This window comes from Papaver somniferum, chromosome 3 (assembly GCF_003573695.1).
Source record: "Papaver somniferum cultivar HN1 chromosome 3, ASM357369v1, whole genome shotgun sequence".
NCBI classification, from domain to species: Eukaryota; Viridiplantae; Streptophyta; class Magnoliopsida; order Ranunculales; family Papaveraceae; genus Papaver; species Papaver somniferum.
The window spans coordinates 25,853,384-25,875,021 of NC_039360.1; the positions used below are offsets into that span (position 1 = coordinate 25,853,384).

General features: G+C 34.5%; 1 protein-coding gene across 2 annotated transcripts in view; it reads right to left on the bottom strand.

Moving 5' to 3' along the window:
- LOC113355621 (pleiotropic drug resistance protein 1-like) overlaps positions 1–7,043 on the bottom strand; it is a 74,852-nt gene extending 67,809 nt beyond the window's left edge. The window contains exons 1-15 of one of the 2 annotated variants that reach the window (XM_026598527.1): positions 4,529–5,225; positions 4,313–4,433; positions 3,686–3,774; positions 3,350–3,594; positions 3,175–3,251; positions 2,980–3,033; positions 2,806–2,896; positions 2,406–2,707; positions 1,710–2,308; positions 1,463–1,623; positions 1,255–1,358; positions 1,006–1,162; positions 794–904; positions 543–706; positions 101–433 (exon numbers count right to left, since the gene is read on the bottom strand). In XM_026598527.1, coding sequence (XP_026454312.1) covers positions 101–433; positions 543–706; positions 794–904; positions 1,006–1,162; positions 1,255–1,358; positions 1,463–1,623; positions 1,710–2,308; positions 2,406–2,707; positions 2,806–2,896; positions 2,980–3,033; positions 3,175–3,251; positions 3,350–3,594; positions 3,686–3,774; positions 4,313–4,433; positions 4,529–4,854 — 2,934 coding nt within the window. In that variant the 5' untranslated portion in view covers positions 4,855–5,225. Of the gene's footprint in view, positions 1–100; positions 434–542; positions 707–793; positions 905–1,005; positions 1,163–1,254; positions 1,359–1,462; positions 1,624–1,709; positions 2,309–2,405; positions 2,708–2,805; positions 2,897–2,979; positions 3,034–3,174; positions 3,252–3,349; positions 3,595–3,685; positions 3,775–4,312; positions 4,434–4,528 lie in introns of both variants that reach the window. The other variant, XM_026598528.1, reaches the window with a different exon arrangement.
- Positions 7,044–21,638: the final 14,595 nt, after the last annotated feature.

The following is a 21,638-nucleotide window of genomic DNA, read 5'->3' on the forward strand; positions in this document are numbered from 1 at the left end:
TAACCAAATATATTTATTTTTGTGTATCAAAATGATTATCAACAAACTTAACGGTTTTGCTTTATCCGACGGGAACTAAATCAAACACCACACTGCGAACCTTTCTTATTTCAGGTTTTACTTCCTTTGGTAATCGAAGCCAAGCGGAATAGACAATAGACTCATAAACTGTGACATGTGGAGAATGAATATCGTTCTGCTCGCAGTATCCTGATATGCGAGCAAATGTCTCTTGCTTCTTTGGATATCCAGATATCATGATGTTTCCATCAGTATATCCACCTGTTTTTCGTCCCGCCAAAACATCCATAAGAGTAGTCTTACCCGCACCACTAACACCCATTAAAGCCGTAAGAACTCCTGGCCTAAAAGCTCCACTGACACCTTTTAGAAGCTCCAACCTGTCTTCAGTAACTCCTTCAGCTTTCATTTCCTGAGTAAATGCCACACATTTTATTTTCGAGTTTCCAATGTTTGTGTCAGGTTCGAGATCCAACAATCACTTAATTAGAAGTGTATTACTTTTTGAATATCGAACTTACCGGTGGCATGTCGACAGAATACTTAATGTTGTCAAAAGTGATAGAAAGAGGCTGAAATGGAAGAACCATTCCACGCTTTTTGTTTCCCTTAGCCTCGTTAATGGCATCCATCCTTGTTGATGATGATGCTGACGAGATACTTCTCTTAATATCCTCAGTCCCACCTGCGGTTACATTTTTACTCAAATTCGATACACAAAATTAAACCATAAATTGAGTAAGCAAACAAGAATTTGTTGCATCATAATCACCTCCGACTCGATGACTGGTGGAGCCCTTTTTATGGGAGGTTGACTCCATATCTTCTCCAGTTTTGCCAGATGCTAAATCATTAGACATGACTGCCCGGGAATTTGCAAATGCTGCACAAATTTGATTGCACCATTATAAATGTTACCTTTTGATTGCACCATTAGAAATGCTACCTTAGTCACAATTTTCGAAAGCGTAGGAAGATGCTCACGGTTGAGATAAGTAAGAGCCAAAGTGAAAAACAAGTTGAATAAGATGACATATCCAAGCAACGCCCCAACTCCAATCCAATACCAAGATGGATCTGCATAGAATCCGCGAGATTTGATAACTGCTTCACCTAGTGTCTCATTCATACCGGGAAGAACCTACAAAACAGTGATTAGTTAGTTCTGAGCCGAGGAAAATTCAGTTGGGACAATTTCATCCTTGACGATATATTTGAAACTCTAATTCTTACTTTATTCCACTGATCCCCATAAAACTCGTTTACGAGTATTGCGTTTGTCCCATACATTAGGGGAGATATCCAGTATCCCCAAATCCACCATTTCTTCACATTATCTGTAGCATAGGAAGTTAACTATAAATATGAAAGGCAACTAAAAACAACAACAAAGAAAACAAAAGAGATTGAAATTATTTGATTTGATTTGGAGTATAATTACTTTGAGACAGAATGAATCCCCCGAGAGCCAATAGAATGAGTAACGCAAATGATCCAATTGTATTTGCAACTATCATATTTCTCCCTACTGCTGCAACTGCTCGGAACAGTCCAGCAGCCATTTGGTTGATAAATAGGAGTAGAAAGAACTGCCTAAGCAACCTGCCAAAAGAAAACTCAGATAATCATTTTCACAAATTGGAAAATATAGAATGCATGTTTGGAAACTTATTGTACACTTTTAGTACCTTTCGACATTTGGATCAAATCCAATGACGTAGTAAGTTATGAACACCCAAGCACCAACTTCCACAAATGTTATTGGTATCTTAAGGATCCATGTAGGAAGAGAATATGCCCATGCAGGATAAAAGAGCAGGTCCCTTTGCTTGTAAAACACAGGAAGCTTCATCACGGCCATGGCAAGCTCCGAAAATCCGTTAAACATAATCACCATAAGAGTGAAAAACAAAGCTCCCATATAAATCCCACCATCAACAACATTATCTCGTTTCATTTCAGTACGCAGAAACAGTGTCATCGCAACAAATGCCATAAACATGAGCTGGGACATCTTGAAAATGTAAACGAACGAATTCCTTTTCATTAACAGGTATTCTCTTGAGGCACAAGCTTTTAGAAGTTCAGTCTTGCTAACTCCATATTTCTCGATGCTCAAAGCAGCTGGGTGGCTCTTCGACTTATTGAATGGAATCGCCAGTTCTTCTCCTAATTTTCGACCAACGTGGAATGACTTAAAAGCCTCTGTGAAATCTTCAACGGTGATGAAAGAGTAAGGCTCGTCTTTACGAGCCCAATATTGTTGCTGATCTTTCTTTGACGTTACCTATAAATTGATGGAACCGAAAGGGCACACATAAATAATTCAACATGAAATTGTTAAGCAAACAGATAAGCGAAAGATAGCTAGGGAAGAGATTTACTTCTTGCAAGAAATCTGCAACTCCTTTCCTATCTGGACATTTGAATCCTACAGACTCAAAAAACTCGAGCACATTCTCACGCGGACCTTGGTAAACAATTTTCCCATCAGAGAGGAGAATAATGTCATCGAAGAGGTTATAAGTTTCTGGTGCTGGTTGCAGAAGCGATATCACAGCGGTACCGTTCATAATATGAACTGTCTGTCTAAGTGAATTCACTATCTGAAATGTCGTTGAGCTGTCTAGACCTGTGGATATCTCATCCATGAAAAACGCTCTTGCTGGCCCGACCAACATTTCCCCTATCAAGTTAGAATTAAAAATTCAGCTAAAAACTCTTTCACCAAATCAAGCTATATCTTAGTGCCGGTATTAAACTAGGAAGTATGAGTTGTTCTACCAGTTGTTACACGTTTCTTTTGTCCACCGGAGATCCCTCTCAACATTTCATCACCCACCATGGTATCAGCACAAATATCCAATCCGAGGATCTAAAATTTAGCACAAATCATGATAGTCAGTAAAATCGTTAAGCTTCATAACCATAGATGATTTTGCAGTGACAAGATGATACCTTTAGAACGTAGTCTGTAACTACACTGGCTTCTTGACCATCTATTGCTGCTGCCTGTGAAAATTGTTGGAGATTAAAATTATGGCATAAAATCGAGCTTACAGAGAAACTCCTAGAAATCGGAAAAACGGGTTTTTGCTGCACCAGCATCAATTAGAAATGTTTGAAGGAAAAAAAATCTGAGACTATCTTTACCTTCATGTACACATCAATATCTGGATCAGGTTTAATGTTTGCAGCCTTTTCCCTTCTTGCAAGCTCTGCCAACATATCTGTCCATGTTCCAAAACCAATAGAGTTTAGATTCATAGAAAAGTGTCAATCATGTCATAATGTACGCAACGCAACAGAATTCAGCTAATTTACTCACCATAACCAGTTCCTGCACCTTGACATCGAGCCGAGAAAGCCAAGGTTTCTCTGACAGTCATTTCACCAATATGAAGATCATATTGACTGATATATGCAGATGTTCTTTGTGGGACAAATTCATTCATTCCATGACCATTATAACTTACTCTCCCTGAAACTTTAAGATCTTTATCAAGCTTCCCGGCCAAAGCCAAGAGCATAGTAGTCTTTCCAGAACTTGGTGGTCCTAAAAGCAATGTCATCCTATACAAAATAAAATAAAATAAAATAAATCAAAATCAACAAAATCAGAACAAATAATTTTTATTTTTTTAAAAATCATGGATAAATTTACCTGTTAGGTTTGATGATTCCACTAACATCATTAAGAATTGAAAATGGTTTCTTTCTATTTGGAAGAATATGCAGAAAAGTCAAACACCCCTGCAAAAATGAATTCAAAATTACACAATCAATCACACTGCCGCCGTCAAGACGGAAGATTTATGCCTTGAGATTTCATCAGCATTTAGAGAAATACAGAGAATAATCAACAAAACCTAATCAATTTAGATGGATCACTACAACCCATGTCATCAATATACTACTGAAATCCTCAAAACCCAAACTTCTTAAACCCCAAATTCACAGTAAAATCTGAAATCCCCTAAATTGATGACGTGGGATGTAGTAATCCATCTAAATTAATTAGGTTTTGTGAAACCCAGAACTTAGAATCCCCATGATTACATTCTGAATTATTGAAGAACATATGAGAAATACTAAAAATTTAATGGAGATTTTTTGAGAGAGAGAGCAGAGAAATAAGGTTAGAAAAACCATGGAGAGAAAGAACTTCACAATGGGTTTTGCACAGCTTCCTAGTCAGTGTGGTTAATTGTTATTTTTTTTTGATCGGCATGTGGTTAAAATTTAAACTTTCAAAAAGAAATTCGACATCTGGCGGTTAACTTTTTCATACCTCAAGAGCATTGACAGTAGAGTTGAGTAATGTTGGTAAAGATCTTCCTTGTCCATAGGATTCAGCATCTATACTTAGATTTTCATATCTTACTTCAATTGTTGGAAGATCAAGTCCCACTCTGTAACAAACAATTCAAAAACAGAGTCATCAGAAACAGAGAGAAGAAGAGAAAAAAAAAAAACACAGAGAGATGGGGGTAGAGTTATTAGTTACCTATCAATTCGGTTCTTTAGTTTAATCAAAAACTTCTCATTATCAACCTCTGCAACTTTTAATAATCTCTCAATCAATTGTTTTTTCTCTTGAAACCCAAGATTCTGAATATCGATTTCTTTAGTTTCTTCACCATTCTCAGTGAGAAGAATCCCTTTTCTTAGCCGATTATAAGTTGGAAGTTTCTCTAAAGCAGCCCATTTTAATGCTTCTTCATCATCTTCATCTCTGTACGATCTTGAGAATATATCTACAGCTGCATTGTTTCTCCAAACTGATGAATTTCTTCTTAAACTTGCTACTTTATATATTTCACCATGATCCATTATAACACAACCAAAACTGCAAAACCCACTCTGGGTGTCCTCCTCCTTCTTCTCAAACTCCTGTGTTTCTTCGCTATGTTTTGATGTGAAGTTTCTTAGATTATGAGAATATCTAGGAGAGAATAAGTGCTATTTATAGTGTGTATAGATATAGACTGTTCAGCTTTATGAGATTGAGACCTTTATTAAAGGAACGTGAGTTATAATTGAGAAGATTATAAAATTAGTCTTTTTGTTGTCGGAAAATGAAATGGTATCAGACTATCAGTCAATAAATAGATACTTGTAGAGTTGTTCGATGAATGAATAGATAAATCTGATGAGTTGAATATGAAAGAGCATCGATCAGCGATGACATCACTAGGCGGGGAATTAGTACAGTTGATATTATATATATGAAGGGGGCTGTAAAGCTTCTAGAGTGGTTTGATGAATGGGATACTATTATGATTGCACGTTTGGTGAGTGAAATAATCCATCACCAATGACATCAATCAATATGCAAACAAAAAGTAAAGTTGATATTAACATCGTAGCCTTCAAGTGAAAGTACATACACATCTACAAATTAGTAGATAACATTAATTTGCTTGAATAGCAAAAAGCTTGATGTCCAGGTACAATTGTTTCATTACATTTAAAACACAACCCCTTTTCTTTTTTCTTCCGTTTATTTCGTCAATCGACATCTTTCTCACCGGTGTTAATAGGAGTATTCTGTGGTTGAATAGCTGTGTTTGGAACAAACGAAGTGACTGTTTTGTTACAATCGTTTCTAGCTTCAAATAGACGTGTTAAACCAATTGTATACGAAAGTGTTGTAGGTTTATTTGCTTGCACATCAATACCAATGCTAACAAACATACTGACCTTTTGATGCCGAGGTATTAGTCCTGCTTTAGCCAATAACTTTTCGATTTTTTTTTTTTCGAAATTCTTGAACGGTGCTGGTTTGGCTTCACGTCGACAACTCTCCAAAGAAATCCAGGTACTGATTATCGCCAAACCTTGCAAATAAGTTGTATTTGTGCTCTTCCCAAGAAACATAAACTATTTCCTGCTGAAGCAATTGAAACCATAATTGTGCATCTTCTTCAAGGTGATATCCTGCCAATTGAACTCGCTCTGAGGCAAAAACCACGGTTCTACCTTGAAAATATATATAGTCGGGTCTTCTCCAATAACAAAGTGAGGAAAATCTAGTTTCACTTGGGGTTTTTGATAATCAAATGAAGAAACCTGCTGAAATCCCTTTCCGTTATTTAATCGAACACCTCTTGTGTATCTTGGATTTTAAGAGGTTTCAACATTTTCTTTAAAAGATTTTTCCAAAAGATGATCTCAAATGGTTTTGAAGTGTCCACACAAATCGTTTAACCTATTAAGAATTGCATTTTGACCTAGTTCAATAGTCTCCAGCGATGGTGAGTCTTGTTCTTCTGATGATTTATCCTTTTCTTCCACAGCCTGGCTCTGCATACCAAATTGTTACAACCACTTTAATGGATGAATCAACAATGGAACAAAACTGCAGAAAATAATAATAAGAGAATGATAATGAGAATAATAAAAAATAAGAATATTCAGAAAAAAATAGTGTTTGAATTATGCTCGGTTAGAATAATAAAAAATCATGAAGATTTAATTACTTCCTTCGCAATTTTTCTTTCTTATCATTTCTCATGACTTTATCGGATTTTGAATCTCGCATGCCTCAGCTTAAAGGGACAAAACTAAAGAACGAAGTCTATGATTTTTGGTGATCCGCGTGACCAGAGTTTAATAAAGAAACATTTAGGTCGTGTTTGGCCCCTTGGAAATGACTTTCCTAGGTTGGGTTATCAAGAAAATACATTTAAATTATGTTTGTCTTGTTATAATTCTAGTCTAGGATATGAATAACTAAATCTTCCTTGATTTTAGGAAGCTAAAAAAGCAAGGTTATGCTATTCTCCAAATAGCCAGGATACCAATATCCTTGTCTGGGTTAGACGGTTATAGAGGTAGTTATTTTAATTAATCAAAATATTTTCAATTTTTTTAACTTTATTGTTATGTTTTTATTTTTTTCTCCGATAATTTTATCCATAATACATAATTATTTTATAAAAATACAGATTTAAAATATGGAGAGACAAACATAATACATGATAAACCCGTGATGGATATAACGGAAAGACAAACATCATCTTTATTAATACATCTTGAGATAATCCTGCTCAAGTTAGAGAAAAAATTCCCTAACTAAGCTTTATGTAGTCAAAGCTCTCAAACACGGCCTCAAGGTTTTAACGGAGGAAAGAGAATATACTTTGAATGACAATATATTATTTTTGCAAAAATAAACAAAAAAAATACATAACCCCGGTTTCAATTATACCCAATCACTATTCCTTCTTCTTCCCTCTTGCATATACCCAATCACTGTTCCTTCGTTTGACGCATTCCGGTCTTCAATAGACTCTAATACTCCCATGTCTTCATTGAAATCGGGTACAATTGAAGTAAATTACCCATTATGTTCATTCTTAAATATGTGTAACTTCTTATTTAATGTCACACTTGTATGAGATGATATATTGTCATTTTTCTGTTGCTACACAATTATGTTCAAATTGATATGAGTCACACTTCCACTTATACAATATTAATGTAACAAACTTGCAATAAATTAGAAATCTTTTTTATAAATTTTGTTGTCCCCTAATTGGGGATATCAAAAACATCTATTTTCTACTACCTCCATTCTTTTCTTTCTCCGTCCTTCAATAGATGATTTATTTATTTATAAATTATGTCATACTAATAACTGACCTATATATCATTATTAAAGGGGATATTTATAAACTTCCTTTTTAATTAATTATTGTTAGTATAATAAATATATATAATTTGATAGCCCATACATGTTTATATTCGTTATGTTAGTTTTTTAAAATGTTTTTCAATGGTATAAAGTTTACAAATATCCATGGTATTGAGAAATAAATCATTTCTAAATTTTACCAATTATTATTCATAAGGGTATAATTATAAAAATACTTCAAAATAATCCTCCCTCCTCCTTTCTTTAATAATTCATAAATTTGAACTACCACCTATTGTGGGACAGAGGAAGCATATATGCAACAAGTGTGAAAACAATTGTACTCCATTAAACTCGTGTAGAAGTTACATTCAAAAACTGTATCTGAAAAAGCGGGGGTCTAACAACCACACCCAATATTTCGCTTAGCAATCTGTGTGGACAAACTCTAATATACTTTCTAGAGAATCAACTATACAGTCAGAATCAATCTAAATAAAAAGTATATCAAAGAGTTTTTATCTCTATCTCTCGATTTAAATCATACTCAAGCAAACTGCGAGTCTCAATTTAAATACAAGAGAGATAAACTTGGATGGTACCAAAGACCAATATCCAAGTGTCAATCAATTTAAATCAACAACCAAAAGGTCGGATATTCTAATTCATTGAACAACACACAACCTGTATTATTTCAATTATATAAACAAATACAATACGGAAAACAAATAACACAGACACCAGAAATTTTGTTAACGAGGAAACCGCAAATGCAGAAAAACCCCGGGACCTAGTCTAGATTGAACACACACTGTATTAAGCCGCTACAGACACTAGAATACTCCAAACTAACTTCGTCCTGGACTGTAGTTGAACCCCAACCAATCTCACATTGATCCAAGGTACAGTTATGCTCCTACGTATCTGATCCCATCAGGATACTACGTACTTGATTCCCTTAGCTGATCTTACCCACAACTAAGAGTTGCTACGACCTTAATAAAACAAATCTGTATCACACAGAAAAGTCTACGATAATAGATAAATATGTCTCCCACGAATATACATATGAGTTTGTTCCGTCTTTTGATAAATCAAGGTGAACATGAACTAATTGATAAACAGGTATTATATTCCCGAAGAACATCCTAGTATTATCAATCATCTCACAATAGTCTTAATCGACGCAGAGAAAAAAGATATTGTGGAATCACAAACGATGAGACGAAGATGTTTGTGATTACTTTTTATCTTGCCTATGGGAGATAGAAATCTCAAGCCAATTATTACAATTATACTCGTACGATAGAAACAACAAGATCAGATCACACAACTACAAGAAAAGTAGCATCGGTCTGGCTTCACAATCCCAATGAAGTCTTTAAGTCGTTAACCTGGTTTAGAAGAAGAAACCAAAGGTTAAAGGAGAATCGACTCTAGCTTAGCACAACTAGTATCACACAGAATGTGTGGGGATTAGTTTTCCCAGTTGCTAGAGTTCTCCCTTATATAGTCTTTCAAATCAGGGTTTGCAATCAATGTTAGCTTGGTAACAAAGCATTCAATATTCATCGTTAGATGAAAACCTGTTTAGATTCAAGCTAATATTTATCAACCGTTAGATCGAAAACATAGCTTGTTATACACAAATGAAATGCACGTTCATGGGCTTGTGTAACCGTACCCAAACTTGTACATCAATTGGTTCAACAATAGTTAACCCAATGGTTAGCCATATGATCACTTTCATATAAACCATATTATTCTTCACCATAACTAGTTCCAATGACTCAAATGAACTAGTTAGAGATTTATTCATTTGCAAGGAAATCTCATGTACTACACAAGACATAATTGAAGCAAAAACGATTTGATTCACATGAATCGGTTTATGAACTCTATGGCCACGGTTTGCAATTGCATTCCTTAGTTTATAAAGATAAGTTCACTAAACATCATTTTTAGACATAACCTATCAAGTTCGCGGATGGAGTTTACAAACTCCAACAGGAATTCTCGGGTTTGAGAACTTCGCCAGTTCGCGAACTTAGCTCACGCACTTCTCCGGTTCACTTGATCAACAAAGTTCGCAAACTTCGGTTCAAGCAATAAGGACTTATACATATATGTGTTTCCACAACAATGCTTATATCCTCCAAATGGTTATATAGTATAAACTCTCATTTCAATCATTGAAACATTCTCATAGGACGTTATATAATTGTTATTCACAAACCATTTTTCGCCAGATCAATTTTCAAAGTTGATTGAAACATAACATGACTTTCTTCACTAGGTTAAGTTGAACTTGGCTAAAGCGAAAGTTTTACCAACACATATTTCGAGAAATAGATAGGCGAGGTAAACTCGTCTCGAAATACCAAATGTGTATAATCTAAGTCTATATAGAAAAACGACTTTTGTCTCAAGATAGGAGATAAATAGACTTTTGAGAGATATATAAGTTCAAGTCTCCACATACCTTTTAGTCGATGAAGATCCACCAGTTCCTTGACTAGTCCTTCGTCTTGTATGATGATTTCCATGGAGTTCTTGAGCTCAACTACACTTTCTATCCTAGTCTGAGACCTTAGCTATAGTAGACTAGAAATCAAGACTTATAGTTTTGATCACTAACATTGACAAACATGCTTGAGATAGAAACGCATGCGAGTTCGACCGAGCAATGCTCTAACAATCTCCCCCTTTTTCAATTTTAGCGAAAAAACTATCAATACATATGGAATACAAAAAATATATAAATAAACTTTTGTAGCTCCTATTCCACATGCCTAATCTTCAACATTACTCGAAATCTTCGTCACTTCCAAGTACTCCAATGATCCCAAAGGTTGTAAGTTTAGCATCATCGTTGTTGAAAATCCGTAGCTATAACAACGAGAAAACAAGAGTTCTCAATTATTGTTATACAGTGTCATAGTATCATTACACATCGTCAAAGTTCAATTGTATCACAACTTTAAAAACAATACTATGGTGATATGTCACTCCTTCTTAGTCAATACTCCATCTCACATGGAAACCACTCCCCCTTACATAATGATCCGAAAACCATATGTATTTGTAGTGTGAACTACATATTAATTCTCTCCCTTTTTGTCAATAAAATTGGCAAAGGTACAAGAACGGGATCCTAACGAAATTTCCAAAAGAGACATTTCATGACCAAAAGAAAGCATATATCATCTTATTTAGATGCAATCATAAAGCCGAAGCTAAATTCATTCATCAAGGAGTTTAAAGATACAAGATAACCCCTATAATATTCTACAACCGCACTCCCCACAGCGATTTGGCAATTAAGCACAAGTTCAAAAGAATTCTCCCCTATAATATGTCATTCCCGAAAGAACAACAAGAGCGACCTTAATATCAAGAAGAAAAGAAGGATTTCTTTGGACATAACAAATCACAAACAAGTATGAATTTGAATCCAATATATTAAATTAATCATAAAAGAACCCATGATTAACTTAATCGGAAATGCTCAACACAAGTAAACTTATGGAGACTTAAAAAAAAACTCAATTAGATTAATCACAAGAAAACCCATAATTAATCTAATCGAAATACACAACCAAACTAATCACAAAGGTAATCAATTTAATTGGTCATGCTCGACACAAAGTATCTCATGGAACAACAACTATGCCAAAACAATGACTCAGTCGATAGAGCTCAACATAAGACACCTTATGGAACAACACAGTATGTACAGAAATTGTGGATCAGAGATCGACCTAATACCGTGGAATAATCAAGGACTCGTTCTATTTTCCATCACCATTTGCACAATGACATCCAAAAGACATAATCCTTGAACACAAAAGATTTTAACCTATCTTCCATCAAAAATTGACATAATAGGCTTAACTTTTGTATTTGTCAAAAGTCAATTCATTCTTTCATCAATACATACATATCAATTCACGAACGACTTTACTTTTGACAAAGTATGGGAAAATAAAGTTCACGGACGTAAACACACATATCCCATAACAATATTGCAATATATGAAATCATAAAGATTAATACTGCAAAAATCATCTTACAAACAATTTAGAATTTAAACAAATAAATCTAAAAATATGAAGATGAAAACGTTGGAATAGCTATATGTAATCACAATAATGGTTATTCCAAACTCTAGTTATTCTTCTAGGAAAAACAAGAAAAATAGAAGATTTACTAGGCAAAGAAAATCAAAACTAAACTAAAACACTTCGATGCCAATGTCGAACACGAACTGAAGTTATATAGAAAGTTCTGGATCCTCATGAGTCTTGAAATCGTTGAACTTGTGATCGACAACATCTACTGCAACTTTAGAAAAGATGTCTTAATTGAGAAGGTCTTTAATTTGTGTTTTCATGAGACCAAGGTCAGATGTAACCTTTTCCAACTCAGTTTTTAACACGTCAAGACTGTTCAAGGTACCATCAAGTTTGCGATTTTTCTTCCTTGTAATATTTAAGAAAGTCATGAACCACTTCAGCAGATATCACATCCCCATTCTCAATATCCTCATGCGAGTAGGCATAGTAACATGAAGCATTGGGATGATCATCTTCAACAAGGGTTCTTTTCTTCCTCCATTTGGACTTAAAACCAATACCTGTAGCAAGAAAGCCTCTAGAAAAACCACAAGCTCGTGAAGGGGAAGACATTTCTTGACAAAACAAGATAACCTAGAGTAAGCAATCGTGACTCAGAGGTTTGGTATGTATGGTTTCTATTGACCCGTGATGGTAACCGTGTACACATACGAACACAACATGTCCCTCAAAGAATAAAACGACAAAAACTTTTGCTACATGAGAGACTCATACATGGCTCAGTAAATTCCATGACCTTGGTGAAGAAGTTTAGAGCACAAGTGTAGCAGGCAATAAGAATTTCAAAGAGAGAAACTGAAAAGGCGAGGGTACCCAAATATACCTCAAGCTAAAACTTTTCCTACCTATAAGTCCTTTCTCCGAAAGTGATTTTTTATGGACTGAGTCGAGACAATACAACTAATTTGTTCACACTTCGTGTGATTGTCTATGGATACGAGATCGAGAGAATACAACAATGAAGTATGTTTACTTGATACAAAGGTTCGGACTTAAACAAACACAATAGGATTGCTTATCAAGTATGTTTACTTAAATCTTCAATAAAAACCTGCACACAATCACTTGAATCTCTTGTGATCAATCACGCACAGAACGGATTCTGTTAACAATGGATTATCACAAGATCGTCTTTAGAACAAACAACAATCTAAAGATCTCTGTCGAAACTATGAACTAGTTTGAGTGAATCTTATATCAGAAGAAAAGATTCTCAATAATAAACAAACTAGGTGCAATCATATTTCAACCACCTTTGGTCAATCAGATCAATTGAAAACAAAGAAAAACAACAATTATCTAGTTTCCTACCAGCGGGTCGTGCTAGAGATTCTCAATCCCAAAGAAGACTTTAAACTGAGAGGCCGTAAGAGATTTCACCTAATTAGATTACTCTCCTCTCCGATAGGCGGCTACACCAGTAACAACAACAAAAGAGTAAATCTGTTGTTACGAAGGATTAGTTTGCTAGAAAGGAAAACTTCGTGTATTTATAAACAAGGAAGTTTGGACACCAAGTAATTTCCAAAACCGAAAATATTCTCAAGATATTCATTAAAGCATAAGTTCGGTTTCCATAATTCCTTGAAATGCTCTGTCCAAAAATAACGATCGAAATCACTCGGAAAATCTAATTAGTAAATGCACATTACTAATTCTGTAATTTCCCTACAAAATGAAATTAATAACCTTAATTAAAAGATTCTTAACTTACTCATGTTTCGGTCCTGGGATTCTCTTCCCTTAGCCGTTAAGGAATATCTTTGAACAATTATAGAAATAAACATTCACAGCACGTGTTCAAAGTTTGTCAACATCTTTACTTTGTAAGTTCTCTTTCACACTTACAACCTTGAAACCGATTTTCCACACTTCCAAACAAGTTTAGAATTGGTTCATCTGACTTTCAAGAACTATGTGATTGATCAAACCAACATTCAATCACAATCATGGGTTTAACGGTTCTACCAAAACAATTTTCGGTTATACCTCCATGTGAGTACTATACATAGTCACACTAGCTTCCCAAAGATTCGGTTGACTAGGTACTAGGATCGGTTCCTCACATATATATGGTATCTAACTTATATGTGTTGCACATGTCCATAGGATCGGTTCCCCTTTCTGCTATAAACCTTGTTGCACCCCATACAAGGATTGGTTCCCCTTGATGTACTGCACCCCTTACAAGGATCGGTTCCCTTTCCCTTACTAGGATCTGTTCCCTTTCCCTTACAAGGTTCGGTTCCCTTTCCCTTACTAGGATCGGTTCCCTTTCTCCAAGGTCATACATAATCCGATCATACCACATGTGATTACTTAAGATTGGTTTTACTAATAAAAGTTATACCAATACATAAGTCAGTACTTTGTGAATAGTTCTACCAAGAACACAACAAGTTGTGAGCGGTTATACTCTATCACACATATTGGTTGTTCATAAGATATGCAATGAATAACAAAACCAATAACTCCTGGAAATTTCTTTTTAGGTTCACAAACAAGTTTCTGAACTTACTTCCTTAGAACACATGTAAACATTTTTCCCTAGGATGAAATCCTCACCTCATATCCATACATAATCACAATAGCATTCAAATGATTATGGCGATGTCTTATCTACAAAGTTTCATGGTTAAGAAATAAACCTCGTATTGTATTCCTTAATATTATGTCTATCTAGAGTTCATATATGCTTCGCAGTTATGTTTTCAATATGCACGACTTGAAAGATATGTTAGGGAATGAAACAGTTCAAGTCAAATATCACTAACCTCAAGTGGAAGGATGATTGTTGTCGTTGTAGATACTTGCTTCTTCACATCTTCAAGACTTCGCAATACTTGTAATGTCTCATATCCTAATACTTTCAAGATAACCTCTACGAAGTTTAACTATAGTACATAATCAAGCACTCTTAACATGAGTTTTGATTCACTAAAATATGACAACCAAACTTGAGATACCAACGCTTGGTGGGTTCAACCGAGCAATGCTCTAACAATCTCCCTCTTTGTCAATTTTAGTGACAAAACTCTTACATCATATGGATAAACAAATTACAAGAATTCATTACACTCCGCTTGATTCCCGATTCAACAACACAATAAAATTGCTTACATTCAATCCTTGAAAATGCCGATGTTGACATTATAATAACAAAGCAAATATTCCCCCTAAGGAAGATAGGTATATATTCAATCCGCACGTCTTTCTTATACCAATCAATATGACATGTTACTCCCCCTTAGTCTGTGCTTTCACTCTTTCATTGGATAAAACATTCAAGTAACAATGTTCTTTTCCCTAGCGATGCCAATCAATATAAAATCAATACCAGCATCACCTGTTTACTCCATATATTTCTCCCCCTTTTTGTCACAAAAATGATAAAGAAACGAAAAAATAAAGGACAACACGAAAAGAATCTTACAAATCTCATAATAGACTTGCAAACCTATAGAGTTAGGCACGAGGGTTCCACACATCATGTTCTGATAACCACTATCAAAACCGAAACTACAAGTAGTTTTCTTTTGATATGTTACCAAGGAAACAATTTCCCGAAACAATTTTCCCATTTAGTTTAGAAAACCAAAAACAAGTAATCACATTAGTCCATTTGCTAAACTGATTGTTCAAGAACAACCGCTTAATTCGATAAGACCAAAATAAAGATAAACTCCATTTTTCTCATCAGGTTCTAATTATCCATAAACTTAGACCTTTCAATTTTAAAACAAGCCAAACACTAGGTTAGTTAACTAGCATTTCCTTGTTTAGGCATTCGATTAAACTTGAGTAACCGAAACCTCACTTTGATAGGACAAACCAAGATCAGAATTAACTTAGTTTCTTATCCGAAATCGAATTGGACTAAACAACTCATCCCGTACACATATTATTTCGTTAAGCCATAAATAATTCATACAAACCAAAATAAATCAACTTGCATAATTATTCACCTCAACCGGAAGCAATTGAAACAATATAGACATTAAAAGCACCGCAATTGCACTGTAATTTTGTAATCCTAAACCATTGATACCATACAAAATCAAGATAACAATATTTTTTTCTTAACCGGAACCAATTGAATCACACACACATCAATTGTACCGAAATTTTGTAAGCCTAAACGATTGATACCACACAATAAAGCAAGATAACAATAGTTTTTCTTAAGAGGAATCACTTGAAACACACATCCACACACACATCATGGAATAAATATCAATTGAACCTAAATTTTGTTAAGTAAAACAAACAAATATATATAATATAAACTCAGGGTTTTCTTAAACAGGAAAACAATTAACTAACAAGATTGTTACCTCAAATTTCGCATCCACTTCTCCAATATGATAGCATCTTCGTCCAGGGAGAATTGATACCGAAATATCACCACGTTGTCATCCTTATGCATAAACAAAATAATAACAACACACCTCAACCTTTACTATAGAAAGGTTGAAAACCGGTTTTAACAATTGCAAGAAAAAGTTGAAAACCGTCGAAACACATATGCTTTTATGCTAAACCAAAACCGACTCAACATATTGTGACTTTTTCACATACTGTTTCTATTAGAAACCCTCATGATCCTTTGATACAGCCTACCTACTAGGGCTAGAACTTAATCCCGCTAAATCAAAAAGTCACCCAAACCATAAGGGTACACAATATATGAGATCGAATATTAAGGTAGTAAAACCGAAAACATACATCTCATAAACATACACAGCAATAAGATAAAAGCAATTAAGCACAGACTATGTGAAAACTATCACAAGAAAAATTACCAATCAAATAATTTTATTCATAATAGTTTTACTCATAATAGACCAATACAATCAATGAAAGAAATCAAAAATTGATGTCTATTTTACTAGAATAAGTAGTTGTACTCATTCATCCTTGTTATCTTCTGTTTCCATGATTTCATCAAGGTTTTATTCAAACATTTCAAGATTGTTGGAGTGAAAACTAATCATTTGAAGATCACGAAAGTCTCTGTAAGACGCCCAGCAAACAACATGAAAAATAATTTCTTTTCGAGCAACAGAGGATAATTCCTTCAAAAGTTCCTTTCGTCCAATTAGTTCGAGAACTCCTTCACACAGACTCGTGGCCCTTACTTCAAAATGAGAGGGCATGATTTGATATGCGCACAATTCAGAGCAGATTTCAAACTTCCCTTTGTTAGAGGAGTCCAAGACACTTTCCAATTCCTGGATACATTATTCTCCCACAAATTCGTTGTACGACCTCTTATTCTTAGTAAAGATAATTATATGAATTTTTCTAGTTATTAGATCATGAAATCTACAGGAATATATCAAATCAGATATAACATTATTTAAATCATTCATTGTTCAGGAACCATGAAGATTTCGAACAAGAATAGGGTCTTTATAAGATCTTAACCTTTATTAAAAAGTAAACCTTTATATATATACAAAGATTTTTCGGTAATCTTTCTCAGAAGGAAATAATAAAAAATACCCATTTATAAACAAATTCCTATAACACAAGAGTGTTCGGGTACAGGAATATTTGTTCACATGCAACAGTGCATTATTTTTGACAGGTCTTTCTCTTTCATTTCTTGAGATATGATATGTCATCATAATCTAGAAAGGGTTCAGAGACCGATTCTTTGAAGGAATGAGAGGCAAATCTTACCTGTTTGACCTCATTTTTCTTATGCCCCTTTTTAAATGATTTTGGTATATGTTGGATAAACCAAAGATCAGAATAATAGTTCTTTACTCTGTTTGATAAGAGATGAGGATCAAGGTTTATTTCTCCCAATTCTTACGAATTGAACCGAAGAGCATTTTTCATCTTACGAATCTTGAACGATTTTTGAACATGTTTTTTACTACCACAAGAATAACAACATCTTTTATTACGGGAGTTTTAAGGTTTGAAGTTACCTGCTTGTGCAAGATCGTTGAAAGTTACTTTATCTTTCTTTACTTTCCTTAGCTTTGATTTCTCTTCTTCTTCATCACTCTCCTTCTTCTGGAGTGATTGATCATCAACTGATTGTTCTTTCCTGCAAACTTCCGAACAGCTGTATTGAGGATTTTCTTTTGAAGACTCCTCTGCTTGGGTACATGCAGATTTGACAAACTTGGTTTCTTTGTTAGAAACAATAGCATTATTCCCTTCAAATACTAAACCATGCATTTCTCCATGATTTCTTCCTGACTCCAATAAAGAAGATAAGTTATTTGAAATTGCATTCATTTTTCTCAACAAAGAGATTTCCTCTTTTAATGAAATGTTTTCATTTAGAGAAATATTGAGAGATTTCTCTAAACAACTTATATTAAGAAGAAGATTTTCTTCCTTTTCCTTAAAGTACTCTTGTTGAGAGTTCCAATTTTTTTTAGAGTCATCAAGCTCTTTCTTCAAAAGACAGATATTTTCTTGAAATCTTTTCAGATCTTTTTCACAAGTCTCTACATGATGGTGTTCAACCGCTCACCTTTTTTTCGTACTTATAGGCTTGTTGTATGAATTCTTCTTTTAGCGATTCATGCTCTTTGTAGAGTATTTCAAATTTCAATGTTAAATCTTGTTCTCTTTCAAGAGTCGAGAGAAGTTCATTTGAGTAGAAAAGAAATTGATTACTCATTTATTTTAGTTCAGAAGTTTTCACACTTGATCTTTAATCAGAGATCTCAATAATGGAACTCAGAAATGCCTCGCTAGAGGATTCATCATTTGAACAACCTGAGATTGAGAGACACTCTCTTTAGAGAACACATCTTGTGACACGTTAATTGATCCTTTCTTTAGTTTTCGCTCTCGCTTAACTTTTCCTTGGCCCATTTCTTATAGGTTGGATCGCACCAAACACAGATTGTTAGATCTTTTCGTGTTTGCCTGCTCTGATACCAATTGAAAAGTCGAGGGTACCCAAATATATCTCAAGATAAAACTTTTCCTGCCTATAAGTCCTTTCTCCAAAAGTGATTGTCTATGGACTGATTCGAGACAATACAACTAATCGGTTCACACTTCGTGTGATCGTCTATGGATACGAGATCGAGACAATACAACAACGAAGTATGTTTACTTGATACAAAGGTTCTACTTAACCAAACACAATAGGATTGCTTATCAAGTAAATAGGAATTAACTTTTGTGTAATTTACTTTAATTATAATAAAACAATTATAATGCCGAAAATAAAAGTAAATGACACAGCAAGATTTTGTTGACGAGGAAAACTGCAAATAAAAGTAAATAATTTTTATGCAATATTGTATGCAGACACTAGTTTAGCTATAGATGATAAGAAGATAGCTTAACTAATCAGAATACAAAATTACCATAGTATACCTGATTTTTACACATTTTGCTCAACAAGATTTTTATGAGCAAGTTCTTATCCCTTGTGATTAATTAGCACAAGTATGAGCTTTAGGCTCATTAAAAGAATTGTGTTTATGATCGCGTCTCTTTTAACTTCTGAATCTAGAGAGGGATCCCTTTTGATGTGATAAATTATCATAAAACTTAGTGTCATCAAAATATGAGATATAGTTTGAGTTCTTACTAGAAGATTTTTGACTTGAGGAGGATGACAACCTGTCGACAATTTCTTTATACCCTTCAATTATCTCCATCAGGTTATTTCTCATATCATCAATAGACTGCTTAGAGCATCTTTGAATAGAGAGTTTACTCAAGCGATGTTCTATTTCCAAAGCATCCTTATTGAGGCTTGCATCGAGAACCATACGTGAACCGTGATCTTCAGTATTTTCTTTGAAATTGCAGTTCCTTACAACACCAAGAAGACCATCGACATGATGTTTTAACCGATTAAATCTATTAGCTTGGATTCTAGCAAGATTAAGAATCAAGTTACTCTCTTCAGCTGTTTCCCGTTCATTTAGAGAGATAGACTCTTTTGAAGGGTTATCGGAAAGTCACATGTCGGAGCCTGTCTGTCTTGTTTGAACACAAAGTTCCTCTATATTTGAGATTGAAAAAATCTTTCACTTTAATAGAATTAGACGAGACAAAACTATTATTTCTGGTGATGCGTTTATCAGAGATACTACTCATGTACATTGAGTCAGATCTCTACAAATACATACTTGTAAGGTCTTAAACGTGTTTGCCTGCTCTGATACCAATTGAAAAAGCGGGGGTCTAACAACCACACCCAATATTTCGCTTAGCAATCTGTATGGACAAACTCCAATATACTTTCTAGAGAATCAACTATACAGTCAGATTCAATCTAGATAAAAAGTATATCAAAGAGTTTTTATCTCTATCTCTCGATTTAAATCTTACTCAAGCAAATTGCGAGTCTCAATTTAAATACAAGAGAGATAAACTTGGATGGTACCAAAGACCAATATCCAAGTGTCAATCAATTTAAATCAACAACCAAAAGGTCGGATATTCTAATTGATTGAACAACGCACAACCTGTATTATTTCAATTATATAAACAAATATAATACGGAAAAAAAATAACACAGACACCAGAAATTTTGTTAACGAGGAAACCTCAAATGCAGAAAACCCCGGGACCTAGTCCAGATTGAACACACACAGTATTAAGCCGCTACAGACACTAGCCTACTCCAAACTAAATTCGTCCTGGACTGTAGTTGAACCCCAACCAATGTCACACTGATCTGAGGTACAGTTATGCTCCTACATCTCTGATCTTCGCAGGATACTACGTACTTGATTCCCTTAGCTGATCTCACCCACAACTAAGAGTTTCTACGACCCAAAGTCGAAGACTTTAATAAACAAATTTGTATCATAGAGAAAAATCTACAATAATAGATAAATCCATCTCCCAGAAATATACCTATGAGTTTGTTCCGTATTTTGATAAATCAAGGTAAACAAGAACTAATGGATAAACCGGTCTTATATTCCCGAAGAACATCCTAGTATTATCAATAACCTCACAATATTCTTAATCGACGCAGCGAAAAAAGATACTGTTGAATCACAAACGATGAGACGACGATGTTTGTGATTTCTTTTTATCTTGCCTATCGGAGATAGAAATCTCAAGCCAATTATTACAATTGTACTCGTACGATAGAAACAGCAAGATCAGATCACAAAACTACAAGAAAAGTAGTATCGGTCTGGCTTCACAATCCCAATGAAGTCTTTAAGTCGTTAACCTGGTTTATAAGAAGAAACCAAAGGTTAAAGGAGAATCAACTCTAGCTTAGCACAACAAGTATCACACATAATGTGTGGGGATTAGTTTTCTCAGTTGCTAGAGTTCTCCCTTATTTAGTCTTTCAAATCATGTTTTTCAATCAATGTTAACTTGGTAACAAAGCATTCAATATTCACCATTAGATGAAATCCTGATTAGATTCAAGCTAATATTTATCAACCGTTAGATCGAAAACATAGCTTGTTATACACAAATGAAATGCACGTTCATGGGATTGTGTAACCGTACCCAAACGTGTACATTAGTTGGTTGAACAATAGCTAACCAAATGGTTAGCCATATGATCACTTTTATATCAACCATACTCTTCTTCACCATAACTAGTTCAATGACTCAAATGAACTAGTTATAGAGTTGTTCAATTGCAAGGAAATCTTATGTACTACACAAGACATAATTGAAGCAAAACCGATTTGATTCACATGAATCAGTTCATGAACTCTATAGCCACGATTTGCAATTGCATTCCTTAGTTTATAAAGATAAGTTCACTAAACATCGTTTTTAGACATAACCTACTCAAGTTCGCGTACTAGGTTCGTGGACTTAAGGTCCAAGCTGGAGTTTACAAACTCCAGCAGAAATTCTCAGGTTTGAGA